We start from the raw sequence: 17,600 nt of genomic DNA, 5'->3' as shown, positions 1-17,600 counted from the left end.
GTTTTTGCATCAATGAAATATGTAGTCTGTGGAGATCTATTTTCTATTCATTTAGAATGGATATTAATTCATAATTTCATAGGAGTGGAGTTCTTTCATAGCCAAGAATTAAAGCTGGAAGAATGCAGTTCTTTAGAAGCTTGTAGAGAAGTTCTGAAACATTGATTTTATAGTCATGAGAAATACTGTACTATGTAAACAATACCAAAGGAAAGGATTGCTCTGTTAAACCAGTCGAGGCATGTTTAACACAACATAAATTACTCAATTTTATGTAAGATTGCTCTGTTTACTTTACTATCTCTTACATTTGTTTGTAAATGTGTCTTCGTTAACATACTGTGTACTCAGTACTGTATTGTTTTATATGCACTGTCATAACATATTGTATACTATAATAGTAAACAGCATACATTACCATACAATATATACTGTACAAAAGTGAAAAGTATGCACTGTACAGTATATATAACAACTGCAAAACATGAATGATCTCTCTCTCTCTCTCTCTCTCTCTCTCTCTCTCTCTCTCTCTCTCTCTCTCTCTCTCTCTCTCTCTCTCTCTCTCTCTCTCTCTCTCTCATATGGCTGAACAATTTACACTTTTTGACACTAAGAAACATTACCTCACTTGAGAGAAAACACCATTAATCAAAGATCGATATTTTGCGCTATTTTCCCTCCACCCCAAGTGCAACTCTTCTCTCCCCAAGTCTTCAATCCCTTTTAGGATCAGAAGAGCCAATCAGCATACAGTATCCTTAATGAGTCTGTCAGAGCATATACTGTACATTGTTTGGCTGACTGAACATAGGTTTTTTTTTTTCCCATGCAGTCAGATTGTCAATCCAGAGATTGGATGTAAGAAAGATTATTTAACATTAAAGATTTTCATTTTCAATTGAATTAGTTTCTAATAAGTTCTTTTTTTAAGTATACCATGGTACTTTGCCCAATGATATCTTTTTATACATCCTACCTTCCAATTTTTCTTTTCAGAAGTCAGCTGGACTGTAACAGTAAACAATGGCGTTTGTTTGCTGATGTCGCTAATGATCTAAGCCATTTCTTGAAACTGGTGGCTCCCCTTTTACCAGTGCCATTCCTTGCTGTTATGTGTTTTTCAGCTGTGATGCTTTCTTTGGTTGGAGTAGCGGGTGGGTCTACACGGGCTGCATTCACTTATCATCAGGTTCGTATTTGTTTGTAGATTTTGCTATTAGAAATAAACCGCATTTACTTTATCTCAAAACCATTATTTTAGCGCAACCTGAATGAAAGGTGGAATGCTTTTCCTTTGTCACTTTAGTTTTTTCACCTGATTGAGTTTATAAGTCTTACTTCTCTATTGGATAGAGGGAGATTCATATTATGAAGCTTTTGGAGAAACAGAAAATATTTTTCCCTTTTATTTGTGATTGTAGTTTTCTTTTATGTGCTAATCTTTTGTAAACAAATTTCATTTGTTTTTACAACACCTCATATTTATTATGGTAGATTCTGTCTCCTTGCTTGCTAATTTCTTGTAACTCTTGCTAAAAGGACATGAATAATGAGACAGATCTGCTCACACATATGCTTTATTGTACCTCTGGTTAATTTCCATTTACAATCTTTCTTTCCAAGAGAGGCTCAAGCATATGAGAGACTTTTGTAACCACAAAATTTGCCAATTATTAATACAATAGTACCTTGGGATGTGTCGTGATTTCCTTCCAGTATGTAGGACTTATATAGAAACCAATGTTTGCCAAATAAATTTTTCCCACAAGAAATAAAGGGAAGTGAAATAATTCTGGTAACAATACTTTATATGGCATACTATGCATTAATGGTGTTGTATAAAGTGATTTACTTTACAGTATTTAACTTTAAGGACTGCTTTTCTGGTCCCATACAGCAGGGGAACCCTACTCTTTACAGGACCTTCACATACATTTTATCATATAATTATTACTAGAACGTTTAAATACAACACATAGACAACAGTAGATGAAATTGATTGAAATTTAATCACTCTTAACCTTGTCGAGAAAAGTTGATAGCCTACGAGGATGGTTGGGAAGAAGGGGAAGAGATGTTATTGTTTGCAAGGAGAGTCTCCTTTTAATAAAACTTTAATAATCTCAAATTTTCACTCTTTTCCTTGATTATTTTTAGTGATTCTAATGATTCTCTCTATTCTTTGGGTTATCTCACTTACCTTCTTAGGACCCATGAATAGTGAATTCACCAAGAATTTACTTAAAAATAAAAAATAAAAATACACAAAAAATGACATTGTTATAAGCAAGGGCTGTGCAATAAATGAAATCTACAGGGTTATACAAGGTTTAGCATATGCATCATATTTCAAACAAGACGACTTTTTGCACGACATTTTATTCTTGACAAGACCTGATGCACTGTATATCAAATTTGATATACCGTATTCCTAAGTGAACATGGTTATACTGTACAGTACTGTGATCGGTTTGGTTTGAAAAGATTAGTTTTGTCCAAAGTACTGTAATTGCATGTTTAATTTTTTTTCAGGCTTTGTCAAGTCATTGTCATATAAGGGAAAATATAGTTAGTTTTTTATTGTCGCTAATACTGTATTTGATATGTATTTTAGGATAGTGGATTGCTTTCACAGCCATTTAAAACTTTTAGTCTTTGATTTACCAAAGAAATCTCTTTACTTTGTGTTGAGAATTTATTATAGGTTTTCAAATCATATTTATTTTGATTTGTTTTTATTAAGAAATTGGTAATAAATTATTTTATTTTCCTCCATAGGCCCGTGGGGACAATATGGCAGAAGTCTCGGCTAAGGATGGTAGCCAGGAAACTATGGTCAATCTTGCAGCGCTTATCACAAATATCACCATTCTCCCTTTTGTTATGACTAGTCAAGTGTAAGGATCAGAGCAGTGATTATTTTGTAATGTTTTGCTTATATAGACTTTAGAATAAGAACAATTCAACTGTAGAATTGCCTATATACAAGTAATTTAAATACTTTTTTTTATGCATAGGCCCTTTCGACGGTATGTTTGTTATTAGAAATAGTTCATATCTACATTGTACTGTTCTGAATTTGCTTATCATATTCACCATTGCAAATTCAGTTGTACTTTTCTAGATATCTCACTGACAGTAATATACTGTATACTGTACAAGTATCATATGTTTTTGGAACATGATTACCCAGTTTCTGATAGGTGGGCTGTTTAAGTTTGATGCTTATGCAGAGACTAATTTTTCTTTAGAAGTAGTATGACGTCTGAAATAGCATAGATAGTCATCAGATTGTGAAAGGATTTGGTTCCTGTCTATTGGACATGAATCATAATGGTCTCAAGTTCGACACAGTTTAATGTTTGCATAATGCCTTTAGTTATGCATTCAAAATCGCCACCAAAGATGTTACGATCAAGTTGGTTATTTATTTGTCTGTGGATAGGATTACGTCAAAACTACTGGACGGATTTTGATGAAATTTTCACCGAAGATAGACCTTTGGTCATAGACGACCCCATTAAATTTTGGAGATGATCCAGATTCTAGTTTATTTATTTTAATTGTCTTTGTGTCTGTGGACAGGATCATGTCAAAACTACTCAACAGATTTTGACGAAATTTTCACCACAGATAGATCTTAGGTCATTAACGACCCTATTAAATTTTATAGATGACCTGGATCCGGATCCGGTAGATCTAGATTTGCATTTTTTGCCATTTTAAAGATAACGTCAGAATTAGTCAACGGATTTTGAGAAAAGTTTCACCACAGATAGATCTTAGGTCATGGAGGACCCCATTAAATCTTAAAGGTGATCTGGGTCCAGATCCAAGATCCGGATTTCTATTTTTCGCCATTTTAAAGATAACGCCAAAACTACTCGACAAATTTTGACAAAACTTTGTCAATAGGTAGATCTTAGGTCATGGACGACCCCATTAAATTTTGGAGATGATCCGGATTTGCATTTTTTGCCATTTTAAAGATAACGTCAAAACAAATTGACAGATTTTTAGAAAATTTCCACCACAGATAGATCTTAGGATATGGATGACTTCATTAATCTTTGGCGGAGGTCAGAAATCTCTCATTGCTCTTGTTTTTAAGTAATTTTTCATCATCTTTTTTAGAGCAGAACATATTATGTGAAAGTTTTAGGTTATGCTCAGCCATCTATATGTACAGTAGTTTGTAAAATTAATTTTTAGACTAATTTTCTTATTTTCTTGAAAATTTTCTTGGTCATAAACTTGAATGGATGAGCTGAGTAGATTGTAAGTCAAAGACAGCTATAGTATACTGTAATACAATATTGAACAAGCTTCTAGATAAACTAGAGCTTTCCGGGCTCCCTTGATATGAATGAATAACGGAATTTTGATCATAAAATTTTCTATTATTTTTCTATACTTATCTGATGTTCGTATAGCTTCTCTCTGTTATTTTGGTTTTATTGACATTTATCTAGACTAAAAATTTTCCTTGTTTTTCCTTTCAGTAGATTTATACCTCTAGTAAAGTAATGAAACAGTCTAGCAGTTAATGGCAATAATTACTGGCTAGGATAAGCTATACTGCCTTTGTCTTCAGTCTCAAAGTCTAAATTATTCCATTACCCCTTGACACCACAAGTCAGTGTGGGGGGGTGGGGGGAGTATTTGCATGTATATGATGTTCATATTGCTGACTCCCATACTTTGATGGATGTGGATTGCCAGTGAAGGAATGAGATTGGTTAGTTATAGTTTTTAAGATAATAGAAATAATTAACTTTCTAGATTCACCTGTAGTATAGAATGATTATTGTTGATAAACCATCTCAAAATACATTTTGACATACGGGACTCCAGTTTATTTCCCTAAATAAAGTCCCCAACACCATTTAACTAAAAGTAAAATTCTTGAAGTCAGTAAAAATGAAAATTACGGTAACTTAGCCCAAAAATGTTATTTAACTTTGTTACCAGCAGCCACTATAGAATCTAAAGCCCAGAATTCCTGATAAGCAATCCAGGATTCTTTAAGATAATGTTTAGCGAATACCGATGTGGTATGGAATTGAACAGCCACCAAAGCCTTATCCAAAGTAGGTGTTTTGCGAAAATTTAGAGATGTGCTTTTAATAACATGAAGCTTAACCTTCAAATCTTTCATTAGTCTTTTACCCAATTCTTTGTGAACTGCTGTAACCAAACTTTTTCTTTTTGTTTCTACTTTTTTTTTGTGGTCTGTGCACAAATATGGTGATATTAAACTTTTAAAGAAGAGGTTTATATGTAGTAAAAAAATTATTGAAAATTAATTACGGTAATTTTTATTTGTTTCCTTACTGTTCAAGATTCTTAATCTTGTCTTTCTTTTGTTAGGTTCACTTGGATAACATTTCTTATATGCGTTGGCTTGCACCTCCTTACCAACTACTTCGCTGTACGGGCCGTTAAAATGGAGTCGCTCAACAAACCTCGATTACTACACGTTCTATCTACTTGGTTCACAAGGTCATCCATTCCTGGAATTGAGGAAACTAATCTTGCTGAACCTCTTTTATTTGGTCCTGCTTTTATTCCTGGTAAGTACATTACCAAACATTTATCTTGAAAAAATTCAATGATTATAACCAAGTACTGTGTATACAATTAAATTTGTTTCCTCAAATATAGTTTAAGTGATTTATCACTTTCTGGCAGCAAGGTGACATGTTCATTTTTGTACTTTAATATATGCAAACACAATTACAATTTAGATGTAAAAATACTATACATTATAAATGAAAATAACTAATTAATGAAAGGATAGCTAATGAACAGAAATATAAAAATGTTATTGAAAATTAACTCATTTGTACTTTTACCATAAAAGATATATACACATAGAGAACCTTATGAATATTGAAACAAAAGAAAATTATACAGTAAACGAGGAATAGAAATTAAAAGAAGGGAAAATAGAGAGAAACAAATTTCCATGCAATCACTGAGGACCCTCTACCACAACCAACACTGGAACACAGATTTACAGCATGTACATGCAAACAAAACTTACATCTATGTAAGGGACTCGCCCTATTAAAACAATGTTTTTTCAATATTAAACTTACCCGATAATCATGTAGCTGTCAACTCCGTTGCCCGACAGAATTCTATGGAGGGATACGCCAGCTATCACAATACTAGAAGGGGGTGTACTTACCAGCGCCACCTGTGGCCAGGTACTCAATCATTTGTTGTTGACACCTCCTCAATTATTCCTCTGTCGTGCCTCCGGCTAGACGTTCTGGGATACGCTTATGGTCTTCGAGTTTATTCAGGGATATTTGGTGAAGTATTCTCTCTGATTAACGGCTGTCGCATTACTGGAAACCTTCTGATATTAGCTAGATAGCTTTTATTTAGTTCAGTTTAACGGTTAACGAATTTTTGCTTGTTTTTTGGATCTCCCTTTGACTACTCTTGAAAACAAAATGTCTGACATTTCGCAAGCCCCCTCCCATAGACGATGTAGGTCTTGCAATAGACGGATTCCGAAGGCCTCGGTAGATCCTCACACCGCTTGTTCTGACTGTAGGGACATACCCTGTCAGTTAGAAAATCGATGTGAGGAATGCGCCGGACTTTCGGAATTGGATTTTGTCCGTCTTTTAAAGTATTCTACTAAGTTAGAGAGAGTTAGAGCTAGGAGGAGTTCTTCTCACTCTTCTTTATTTTCCTCATCTCATGATCCCCTTCCTGTTCCTACCCCTGTAGTGGCTACCCCCGATCCTACTGTGTGCCCTCCGCCTGATATGTCAGTGGTTTTACGTGCTATTCAGGCTTTAGGTGATAAGGTAGAGTCAGTGGTAAGTGACCATAAGTCTCTGATGGCCGAAGTGAAAGAGCTGAAGGTCAAGAGTGCAGTGGGTGAAGTTAGTGCCAGTGCTGTGACGAGTGCTAGTGTCGGTGCAGTGCCTTGTGCTAGTGTTAGTGCCAGTGTGGTGCGTGAGGATTTTTCTGTGCGAGCCAGTCGTCCTCCCAGTCCGGGACCTCTTGCAAGCTCCCAAGCCCAGGGGAGAAGCAATGTCGAAGGGCATAAGGGTTCGGCAGGCCTTGTTAGGCGCACAGAATTATCCTCAGTGGTTGCGGGCGTGTCTTCCACAGACCGTCACTCCCACTTGCAGACGATTGAGCCCGTCTTCCGCTCGTCCGCTGATCTTCTTTCTGGGAAGGAACGTTGGTCTCAGGTCTCGAGACCGCTTAAACGCAGAGTCCAGCCCGCGAGTGTTCAGCCAGGTTGCAGTCATTGGCTCAGCTCCGACTCGCCTCAGTCATCTGTCGACTGTACTCCGCCCAAGAGGAGTAAGGTTCTGCCACAACAGAGCTCGACTGTTAAGGCTTTACCTCAGTCTGCTGCCGTCTCTGCTGATCCCAAGTGGTCTATGCTTCAGTCCATGCAAGCTCAGCTTTCGGACCTGATGCGTGAGTGTCGTGCTGAGAGTGTTGCACCTCCTCCTCCACCTGCACTCCTTCCGCCTGCACCCGCTCAGCCTGTGCTCAACCCGCCTGCGCTCGCTCCACCTAGTCGCAGCACCATCTGCCAGGCGTACGATGTTGAGCCTCATTCTGTGTTCGCTGTTCCCAGTGTTGTTCAGCCTCAGCCTTCTTTAAGGCAACCTTCTGTTTGGGATCAGGAGGATTACTCCACTCTTCCTCCACCTCCCCTGGCTGCTCCACCGGTGGTGCAACTCTCGGTGGAGGTACAACAACCTCTTCCACCCATGAGTCAGTCTCCTCAGCTGCTGCACCGAGCTCAACCCGTGCACCCTGATCCTGCGCCTCAGACACCTCTGCTTGCGAGAACTTTACCTTGTTCTGCGCAGCCTCGGTCTCATCACGCTCCACTCATTCCACAGGAACAGGAACTTACTGCTCCTCCTCCGTCCACCACGGTTATTGTTCCTGCTCGTTCTGACTCTGCGGTTCAGCATTCGTATCCGATCTCTTCGCCTCATTCTGGGGATGAGGTTTCGGATGATGAGGAGGCACACCTTGATCCCTCATCAGACGTGGACGAATCCAAGCTTTCTCCACAGTCTCTTGATTTTCGCAAGGTCTTGGCTCTTCTCAGGGAGGTTTATCCAGACCATTTTGTCTCTGCTATCCCCCGCTCTCCACCTTCTGAGTTTTCGCTGGGCGTGCAACAAGCTAAGTCTTGCTATACCAAGCTTGTCCTAGCTAGATCCTCCAAGAGGGCTTTTAGGATCTTAGGGGAGTGGCTGCAGTCTAAACAACATCTTGGCAAGACTTCCTTCATGTTCCCTCCAACGAAGCTCACTTCGAAAGCGAGCGTTTGGTATGCCACAGGGGAAGCACCAGGCTTGGGAGTACCTGCCTCTGCCCAGGCTGACTTCTCAAGTCTGGTAGACTCGCCTCGAAGGACTGCTATGAGGCGCTCGAAGGTGTGTTGGACCTTCTCAGACCTGGATCACTTGCTGAAAGGGATGTTTAGAGCGTTTGAAATGTTCAATTTTCTCGACTGGTGCCTGGGGGCCCTCAGCAAGAAAACCTCTCCTGCGGACAAAGATTCTGCCATGCTGTTAATGTCCTGCATGGATAAGGCCATCAGAGATGGATCGGGCGAGCTAGCGTCCTTGTTTGTATCAGGGGTGTTGAAGAAAAGGGAACAGCTGTGTTCCTTCCTTTCCGCCAGCATTACACCTTGCCAACGTTCTCAACTTCTTTTTGCTCCGCTCTCGAAGTTCCTTTTTCCCGAAGAGCTCATTAAGGACTTGTCTGCTGCCCTGATACAGAAGGATACGCACGATCTTGTAGCTTCTTCGGCTCGTAAGTCTAAAGTTGCCTCCTCAGTTCCTAAGACTTACCGCTCCCCAGTGGCTGATACCCCTGCCACTAGGTTCATACCGCCCTTTCGTGGTAGAGCCCCCAGCCGAGGAAGCTCCCGTCCAGACTCGTACAAAGGCAAGTCCAGGAAAGGATCCAGGTCATCCAAAGGAAAGAACTGACTCTCCGCTTCTCCAGACAACAGTAGGAGCCAGACTCAAGACCTTCTGGCGAGCTTGGGAGAAGAGAGGTGCAGACGCACAGTCTGTCAGTTGGCTGAGGTTCGGTTACAGGATTCCATTCTGCCTTCAACCACCTCTGACCACTTCGCCCATCAACCTCTCTCCCAACTACAAAGAGGAGGACAAGAGGCTAGCTTTGCACCAGGAGGTGTCGCTTCTTGTGCAGAAGAAGGCAGTGGTTATAGTCCGGGACCATCAATCCCCGGGCTTCTACAACCGTCTCTTTCTTGTGGCCAAGAAGACAGGAGGTTGGAGACCGGTGCTGGACGTCAGCGCTCTCAACGAGTATGTCACCAAGCTGACGTTCACGATGGAGACGACCAAGTCGGTCTTAGCAGCGGTCAGACAGGAGGACTGGATGGTCTCTTTGGACTTGAAAGACGCATACTTTCACGTTCCGATTCATCCAGACTCCCAACCTTTCCTGAGATTCGTTTTCGGAAAGGTCGTCTATCAATTCCAAGCCCTGTGTTTTGGCCTAAGCACAGCTCCTATGGTCTTTACCCTTCTGATGAGGAATGTAGCCAAATTCCTTCACTTGTCAAGCATCAGAGCCTCCCTCTACCTAGACGACTGGCTGTTGAGAGCCTCCTCGAGTCGTCGTTGTCTGGAGAATCTTCATTGGACTTTAGACTTAATCAGAGACCTAGGTCTATTAGTCAATTTGGAAAAATCTCAACTCATTCCCTCACAATCCATCGTGTATCTGGGAATGGAGATTCAGAGTCAGAGTTTTCGGGCTTTTCCATCGGCCCCCAGGATAAGCCAAGCCCTAGAGTGCATCATGAGCATGCTGAAGAGGAGCAGTTGCTCAGTGAGACAGTGGATGAGTCTCACAGGGACTCTCTCGTCACTGGCCCTGTTTGTCGAGCTAGGGAGACTCCACCTCCGCCCTCTTCAATTCCACCTGGCAGCTCATTGGGACAAGAGTTCGACTCTAGAAGCAGTCTCTATCCCTATCAACCAAGAGATGAAGACCACTCTCCTGTGGTGGAAGCACAACCTCCTTCTCAAAGAGGGTCTATCCTTGGCCATTCAGACCCCCAATCTTCATCTCTTCTCAGATGCATCGGACTCGGGCTGGGGTGCAACCTTGGACGGACGGGAATGCTCGGGAATGTGGAACGAGGAACAACGATCTCTCCACATCAACTGCAAGGAGCTGCTGGCAGTTCATCTAGCCCTATTGAACTTCAAGTCCCTCCTGCTAGGCAAAGTGGTGGAGGTGAACTCGGACAACACCACAGCCTTGGCTTACATCTCCAAGCAAGGAGGGACCCATTCGAGGAGCCTTTACGAGATCGCAAGGGACCTCCTCATTTGGTCAAGAAGTCTAAACCTCACTCTAGTCACGAGGTTCATCCAGGGCGATATGAACGTGTCAGCAGATCGCCTAAGCAGAAGGAATCAGGTCATTCCCACGGAATGGACCCTCCACAAGAGTGTGTGCGCAACAGACTTTGGACCTTGTGGGGTCAACCTACCATAGATCTGTTTGCCACCTCCATAACCAAGAGACTTCCTCTGTATTGTTCTCCTGTTCCAGACCCTGCAGCAGTTCATGTGGATGCCTTTCTACTGAACTGGTCCCATCTCGACCTGTACGCATTCCCTCCGTTCAAGATAATAAACAAGGTTCTGCAGAAATTCGTCTCGCACGAAGGGACACGGCTGACGCTGGTTGCTCCCCTTTGGCCTGCAAGAGAATGGTTCACAGAGGTACTACAATGGCTAGTAGACTTCCCCAGGACTCTACCTCTAAGAGTGGACCTTCTACGTCAACCTCACGTAGACAGGTTGCACCCAAACCTCCACGCTCTTCGGCTGACTGCCTTCAGACTGTCGAAAGATTCGCTAGAGCTCGAGGCTTTTCGAAGGAGGCAGCCAGTGCGATTGCCAGAGCAAGAAGGGTTTCCACTCGTAGAGTCTACCAGTCTAAGTGGGAGGTCTTCCGAAGCTGGTGTAGAGCCAATTCAATATCCTCTACCAATACCTCTGTGACCCAAATAGCTGACTTCCTTCTTCATCTTAGGAATGAGAGATCCCTTTCAGCTCCTACGATTAAAGGATATAGGAGTATGTTGGCCTCAGTTCTCCGCCACAGAGGTTTGGACCTGTCTTCCAACAAGGACCTTCAAGACATTCTTAAGTCTTTTGAGACGTCTAAAGATCGTCGTCTTTCCACTCCAGGCTGGAATCTAGACGTAGTCTTAAGGTTCCTTATGACATCTAGGTTCGAACCTCTCCAGTCAGCTTCATTCAAGGACCTTACCCTCAAGACTCTTTTTCTCGTTTGCCTTGCAACAGCTAAGAGAGTCAGTGAGGTTCATGCCTTCAGCAAGAACATTGGTTTCACAACCGAATCGGCTACATGTTCTTTTCAGCTTGGATTCCTAGCAAAGAACGAGCTTCCTTCACGTCCTTGGCCTAAATCGTTCGAGATACCTAGCCTCTCCAACATGGTAGGTAACGAACTAGAGAGAGTTCTTTGCCCTGTCAGAGCTCTCAAATATTATCTCAAGAGGTCTAAACCTCTCCGAGGACAGTCAGAAGCCTTATGGTGTGCTATCAGGAAACCCTCGAGACCCATGTCCAAGAATGGGCTTTCGTATTATATAAGGCTTCTGATCAGAGAAGCACATTCTCACTTAAAGGAGGAAGACCTTGCATTGCTGAAGGTAAGGACCCACGAAGTAAGAGCCGTAGCTACTTCGATGGCCTTTAATAAAAACCGTTCTCTGCAGAGCATAATGGATGCAACCTATTGGAGGAGCAAGTCAGTGTTTGCATCATTTTATCTGAAAGATGTCCAGTCTCTTTACGAGAACTGCTACACCCTGGGACCATTCGTAGCAGCGAGTGCAGTAGTAGGTGAGGGCTCAGCCACTACATTCCCTTAATCCCATAACCTTTTTTAACCTTTCTCTTGAATGCTTTTATTGTTGTTTTTATGGTTGTTACGGTAGGCTAAGAAGCCTTCCGCATCCTTTTGATTTGGCGGGTGGTCAATTCATTCTTGAGAAGCGCCTGGGTTAGAGGTTGTGTAGAGGTCCTTTAGTAGGGGTTGCAACCCTATATACTTTAGCACCTTTGGGTTGATTCAGCCTCCAAGAGGAACGCTGCGCTCAGTAAGGAAGACGAACTTAAAAAAGAGGCAGAGTAACGGTTTAATTCGACTTCCTTACCAGGTACTTATTATTTCATTGTTATTTGAGATAACTGTTATATGAAATATGGGATACTTAGCTATCCTTTAATCATGTACACTGGTTTTCACCCACCTCCCTGGGTGTGAATCAGCTACATGATTATCGGGTAAGTTTAATATTGAAAAATGTTATTTTTATTAATAAAATAAATTTTTGAATATACTTACCCGATAATCATGATTTAATCGACCCTCCCTTTCCTCCCCAGAGAGAACCAGTGGACCGAGGAATAATTGAGGAGGTGTCAACAACAAATGATTGAGTACCTGGCCACAGGTGGCGCTGGTAAGTACACCCCCTTCTAGTATTGTGATAGCTGGCGTATCCCTCCATAGAATTCTGTCGGGCAACGGAGTTGACAGCTACATGATTATCGGGTAAGTATATTCAAAAATTTATTTTATTAATAAAAATAACATATTTTGTGGTTACTTAAAAGTCCTATTAAAGTTTTGTTTCTCAACTGATATTTTCAATTTAGAAACATTTGAAAGATAATTTTGTGTGCTAAACATTATTCATTGGAAGTTTTCTTAACATTTTTATTTTTATATTTATTTTATCAATGTATAGAAGTCACTTTCAAAAATGATTATTTCTCATATTGAAGTTTTTATTTTTTTAAGGGGAAATTAAAGATTGTTGGCTATAAAATTCCCTATCTTTTCATATTTAAATTATAAAGATTCATCAATATTAAAAAAAGCCAAAAACATTAGTAATTTTTCTCTGAACATTTCATACTGTATTTTGAGAAATCTGGCTTCAAATTTTTTTGTAAAGATTGGTTGAATATACATTAGTTTGCATACGTATGGGCTTTTACCGGTAATTTTCCTCAGCACTGGGGATAATAAGGATGCTGCTCATCATACTTCACAGTTATTTACAAAGCAGTGGTGAGCCTCTTTCCTTAAATCTAGAAATATATGCAATACATATACTAGATGCCCACACACCAGTAAGATGTTGCTACGATAGTATACAGTATTCTCATATGCGTCTTTTCTGGGTAAATTTTAAGCTTTAGTCATATTTAGTTATCGTCTAACTTGTATTATTTTTTGTGCAAAATCATAGAAAATGGTGTTGTTACTGTATTTGGGCTACAAACATAAATATTTTTCCCTCAAATTCTTGAGGAAAACAGTAAATAAATGGGTACCTTGGTCAGAAAAAGGTTGCATACGGGACTGGATGCACTTGCGTAAATATGTAAAAAAGATGTTTTTAGCAATACATGTACAGTAATCCAACTGAAAAAACGCAAAGTAGATACATAAATCTAGAGTAAAATTTTTTAATTAGAAAATTTGTCATATTTTTTACTTTCTTTATAATTTTTACCTTTTATAAACCTATTATAGTATACACTCTTAAAATACTTTAAGCCAATTTTTAGTGTAATTGAAGAAGAAACAAAATGAATTTGCTTCTCAAAAGTTAATTTGCACTCAAGAATCATGCCATTGGTGAAAGAATTTCACAAAGACTTACCTAAGTGTAAAAAGAACTGTATCGCAAAAATGACCTAAACCTTAAACTCTAAATTGTCTCTTAACATTATATTATTGAAATTTATTAAGATTACTTCCTCTGTATGCATAAATATTTAACAAACACTTTTGTTGATGGTTCTTTATATTCAGTTAGGTTATACAGCAGTATACTATAAGTGTACAAGCAGATAAACAGGTGTAACTTGCAATTTATGGAAACTAGGTAATTTAAGGAACTTTTTCATAATCTCAAACAGTAATAGCACTGTATCACTCCTTTTAAAAAATTATTACACTATTATTTCTATGGTTTTTTTTTTCTAGAGACATTTTTATTTTATGATTTGTTCTAGTGAGTAAATTAAATTTTCTTTATTTTATTTTATTCATCCTTTTGTTTTCAATGATCATTCCCCCAACTTTATTCAAGCTATGGCCTCATGGTTCATCTGTTTTGTTATAAGGTTTTTGGAAATTGTCATAGCGGGATTTCTTTAATGAAAAATATTGAAATATGAAAGGCATTACAGAAAAAACCTACATATAGATTGTATGTAAATGATTATTTCAGATTATTTTGCATTTGGATTTCGACTTTCTTTGGGATGTTCTTTCCATGAAGTGCTCCAGATAAATAGGAATGAGAGTGATCTTGGAAATTATTTCAAGGGGACTTTAGAAGATTTTAGCCAGGAGAAATTTATGGTAAGTCTCTTTAGTCATTCTATATATTGAATATTTTATAGTTAATTTATTTTGTTAGATTAGTGATAATGTTTACTTATAGAAAATTTAAGTAAGAGAAAATGATAATCTTTTTCATGCAAAACCATTAGGCTACAGTAATTTCTCACCCATCACATATGCTCATATGGCACTTTTTTCTTGGAAAAGTTTAGAAACTTGTTGGCATAGGAAAATGCTCAAAAGTGTGCCTTCTCTTGCCTGAATGCAGCTGTCAGCAGCCTTTCATCATAGCACCTACGAGGTGCTGAGAGTGGCTGTCAGTAATTTTCCATGGAATACTATGCATCTTAGTATATAAATTATATATATCTACCAATCACTTCCCCCAATTTTTTGGGGTAGCCAATATAAAAAAAGACACAAAAGGGGACTTTTTTTTCTCTTCTTTCCTCAATATATAGACAGCTATTTCTCAACTGCTTCGTTAGTTATGACATCAATAAAATATCATTCGAGTAATGAAACATTGAAGAATTTGAAATATCAGAATTTAGTAAAATATTCAAGAAAATTTCTATCAATGAATCAGAAAACTATAGGCATTATTGAAATTGGTATTGTTCTAAATTGCTAGCATGGATTTTTTATCTCAAGATCATTCTTAAACAACCTCTTAGACTATTTATCTAACATATTTAACTTGAAACTATAGTGATCAGCTTGACATATGCACTACTGAATAATTGCCATTTTATTTCTGCCTTTATACAAGGACTATTTATAACACCTATAAGTGACTAATCATAATCAATGATTTTGTATGAAACAATTTTTTATAAAAAAAGTTATAAATTTGGTGGTGCTCATTTAAATTTATTCTCACAGTGCTGAGCCATTTAGAATTTGAGGTTTCTATCTCCTAGAAAAATATGATTTTAAATATTTAACTTAGCCGGTGAATATATAATAGCTGCAACTCTGCGGCTCGACAGAAAACATACTAAAAAACTCGCGAGCGATCGCTATGAAGGTTGCGGGTGTGCCCACCAGTGCCAACTGTCGGCCAGATACCACTCTTGTATGTAAACAAAACCTTCAATTCTTCTCTGTCGACGTTGACGACAAGACGTATCAATACTCGCTGTAGAACCTGGAGTTTTCTCAACATATTTGGTGAAGTACTTCATTTTGGTTTGAGCTTTCGCAGTGCAGGTGTTTTATCTTCATCTTAAATCTTGAACTCGTTTTTGGATAGATTTAATTTTTGATGACAAAGAGAGTATGAACTTTCTTTGACTTTTAAATGGCCGACCCTTCCCTTAGACGGAAGTGTGTTTAGGCTTTTAGCAATTATCTTATCACGTTATAAATTAATTATAGATTTTCCTCTATATATTTTATATCTCACCGCCTTTATTAGGCCTCTTCGATTAACTTTCCATTTATAATAAACATAAAAATAAATTTTAATGATTTGTTTATTTGCGACCTTTCCTGAGAGTAGGCGGTCCTAACTTGGAAACCGAAGTTAAACAACGTTGAGCCCTTTCAATCGTAAATAGCTTTTAAAGAGCTAATGATTTAAAACTTTTTAAATGAATATTTTTTAATAGATATTTTATGAAAGATTTTCTTTGAATAGTCTTCGTACTGTTTCAAAGATGAACTAACGTTTAGTTTATTTATGCTACACAGTTTGCGCTCTATCGTTACGATAGAGAGAGAGAGTATCACGGTTTCACTTTGCAGAAAGAGTAAATCGATTCTGACGTTTTGTTCATTCTTCTTTCAAAGCTTAAATGTTTTAAATTCTATTTTAAAGGAACTTTTTAATTGAAAAACCTTTCAGTTTTTTCCTTTGGTCAAATAACATGTTTTTTTGACGAAACGTAAGTGGGCTCTTCTCTTAGGTGCGAAATCGAGAGAGAGAGAGAGAGAGAGAGAGAGAGAGAGAGAGAGATAGAGACGGAGGGAGAGAGAGGAGAGAAAACGTTCCGTTCAAGCGGGTAATGTTGTTCTCGAGTTACTCTCGTCCCTAGTCTCTGTACGGGGAGAAAGGATAAAACGTTTTTTAGTTTTTTATTCTCGTCCCCAGGCAATGTACGGTGAGAGATTGAAAACGTAGTTTTGAATGAACTAGTGTTTAGTCTCTTCCCCAGCCACTGAATTTTTTATCTTAAAATATGTTTACTGTTTTTTGCTGGTATTAATGTGCTTGCATTATACGACTGATTTCGCAATTACTACCTTTTGATGAGGGTAGAATTGTGTGCTTCAGGTAGAAATCAGTAAAAGTTTCGATTTCAGTGAAATAAGTGCAAAACAGAAAATCGTAGTGATAAAGTGATATTGCGCAAAGTGTTATCAGTGTTGCGACCGAGGGTTCGTCTGTTCGTGCCTGTCGTTCGCCTAGTCCGGGACCTCTTGCAAGCTCCCAAGCCCAGGGGAGAAGTAATGTCGTACGACTTATGGGTTCGAGAGGCCTTGATCAGCGAACAGACGTTCCCTCTATGGTATCGGGTGTATCTTACCAAGATCACCCCTACCATAAGGCGAGAGAGACGATTTTCTCCTTGTCATCCGAAGGCTTTTCGCATAAGAAACCTGAAACAAGGTTTCGAGGCCCTTAAGCGAAAGTCAGTCCTTTCAGGACAGGTCCAGCGTCCTGGTTGTAGCCATTAGGACAGCTCTGACCCTATGCAGTCATCGGAAGACTGCTCGCCGCCTAACAAAAGCGTAACACAGACTCCGAGAGTCTTTTTGTTGGCAAGGTTTTGCGGTCACAGACGTTACCCTCGTCTCTTACCGCAACCATTTCCGTTGATCCTAAATGGGTTGTACGGCAAGACATGCAGAATAAGCTTGCCTCCCTTATGGAAGACTATTCTGCCGATAAGTCCGTTGAGCCTAGCCGTTTATCTCGTCGAGATCCTGGCTTTCAGCCACCCTAACGTTCCTTTGTGCGTCCTGTTGACGTTGGTGTAGCTAAGTCACGTCAGTCAGGTTGTTTAGAACCACACTCGATGCGGTCTCGTGTGGATTTTCAGCCACATTTGGACGTTAGGCCACTTGCTGATGCTCCTGTTGACGTTCAGGACATTCGCTAACAATCGGAGTTGACTTGTTTTGACGCTGAGCGTCAA

The 17,600-nt window shown here is 39.4% G+C and overlaps 1 protein-coding gene across 1 annotated transcript in view; it reads left to right on the top strand.

The window, feature by feature from the left end:
* LOC137631982 (RUS family member 1) overlaps positions 1-17,600 on the top strand; it is a 46,811-nt gene that overhangs the window by 17,733 nt on the left and 11,478 nt on the right. The window contains exons 5-8 of the mRNA XM_068363966.1: positions 1,000-1,192; positions 2,782-2,900; positions 5,374-5,576; positions 14,342-14,475. Of these exons, the coding sequence (XP_068220067.1) occupies positions 1,000-1,192; positions 2,782-2,900; positions 5,374-5,576; positions 14,342-14,475 (649 nt within the window). The remainder of the gene's footprint in view (positions 1-999; positions 1,193-2,781; positions 2,901-5,373; positions 5,577-14,341; positions 14,476-17,600) is intronic.

The sequence above is a fragment of the Palaemon carinicauda genome, chromosome 40 (genome assembly GCF_036898095.1).
Source record: "Palaemon carinicauda isolate YSFRI2023 chromosome 40, ASM3689809v2, whole genome shotgun sequence".
NCBI classification, from domain to species: Eukaryota; Metazoa; Arthropoda; class Malacostraca; order Decapoda; family Palaemonidae; genus Palaemon; species Palaemon carinicauda.
Note: the sequence above shows the minus strand (reverse complement) of the source record. Positions and strands in the feature narration are given on the sequence as shown.